The 1,214-nt window shown below is 35.4% G+C and overlaps 1 protein-coding gene across 1 annotated transcript; it reads left to right on the forward strand.

Annotated features, from left to right (window-relative positions):
• Positions 1-61: 61 nt before the first annotated feature.
• LOC107736113 (apoptosis-enhancing nuclease-like) lies at positions 62-1,102 on the forward strand (the record flags this gene model as incomplete). Its single annotated transcript, XM_016547609.1, has 2 exons — positions 62-262; positions 377-1,102. Coding segments are annotated over 2 exons (402 nt in total), but the record flags the coding sequence as incomplete, so codon positions are not given.
• Between the last annotated feature and the right edge of the window lie 112 nt (positions 1,103-1,214).

Here is a 1,214-nt window from a genome sequence, read left to right on the forward strand (position 1 = left end):
TAAATGGCTACTGTATTTCATAGAATATTGCTGAAATAACGCTCTCCTTTTTGTTTTTTAGATTGTCGACATCCTCACAGGGAAAATTATTGTGGGCCATGCCTTATTTAATGATTTCCAGGTTCTTGACATCTCCGTCCCACCACAAATGATTAGGGATACCTGTTCCTGTAGATTGCTGAGAGGGTTGTATAACGCCTCCACTAGATGCAATGTCTCTTTGAAGAAACTGTCTCGGAAACTTCTCAATAGGACCGTACAGGTAAGACTATGTAGCAGATCAGCTTTTTTTCATGAGATAAAGTTTTAACATCAAGCTTGGTGTATTTTCTCTTTACTTGCTGCTTGATGTTTACATACTGGATATTTCTTTTAGTCTGGAAGAATGGGTCACTGCTCTGTAGAGGACGCTTGTGCTGCCATGGACCTGTACAAGCTGGTAGAGGACCAGTGGGAAAAGAACATCCTGCCCCAGGATTCAAACACTGACCATACCTCAAACCCCAACAACAACAACCTTGAGGACTACATGCAGGACCAATACTGGCCAGAAAGCATAATGGACTGCAGCCCCTAAGACCAAGAGTTAGGATAATGATGCCAACCTCAATGCTAAGAACCGTCTTTGTTGGTTAATGTTATTTAAACCTCAAACTTTTCTAAACATGTTAACAGTCAATAAGGAAATACATGGAAATGTTGTAGAACATTAACTTGTACTTGAAAAGTTTATTTAAATAACTTAAACTTTGACTCTGTAAAAGTTGATAATGTTTATTAAGGGATTTTAAATATTAAAGTTAATAACAGGTTTCTAAATTTACACAGACTGTATTTTAGGGAATAACTCCATTGTGAGTTTTCATCTGTATGATAATGTGTAATGTTAATGACATTATGCTGCTAGTTAGCACTAACCACTCATATATTGTCATACTGACCATGCTGTTCATCCAAAAAGTACTGTCATGTGAAAACTTTAAATACAGAATGTTTAAATAAAGATTATGGAAAAAAATGTTCTTGAACTCCAAATCAATTTATAGCATTTCTTTCAAGGTAGGTAGTGAAATTTCTTCAAAAAAAGAAGTCCCTGTCAAACCAAGCAGGAAATTTGTGTGACAAATTTGAACACAATATGAAGTGAAAACTTTTTTGCCCTCATGCAAAATTTCAGATAATGTTGAAATGATTGGATTCAACCAAAAAAAAAA

The sequence above is a fragment of the Sinocyclocheilus rhinocerous genome, unplaced genomic scaffold (genome assembly GCF_001515625.1).
Source record: "Sinocyclocheilus rhinocerous isolate Xijiao unplaced genomic scaffold, SAMN03320098_v1.1 C36502625, whole genome shotgun sequence".
In the NCBI taxonomy this organism is placed as follows: Eukaryota; Metazoa; Chordata; class Actinopteri; order Cypriniformes; family Cyprinidae; genus Sinocyclocheilus; species Sinocyclocheilus rhinocerous.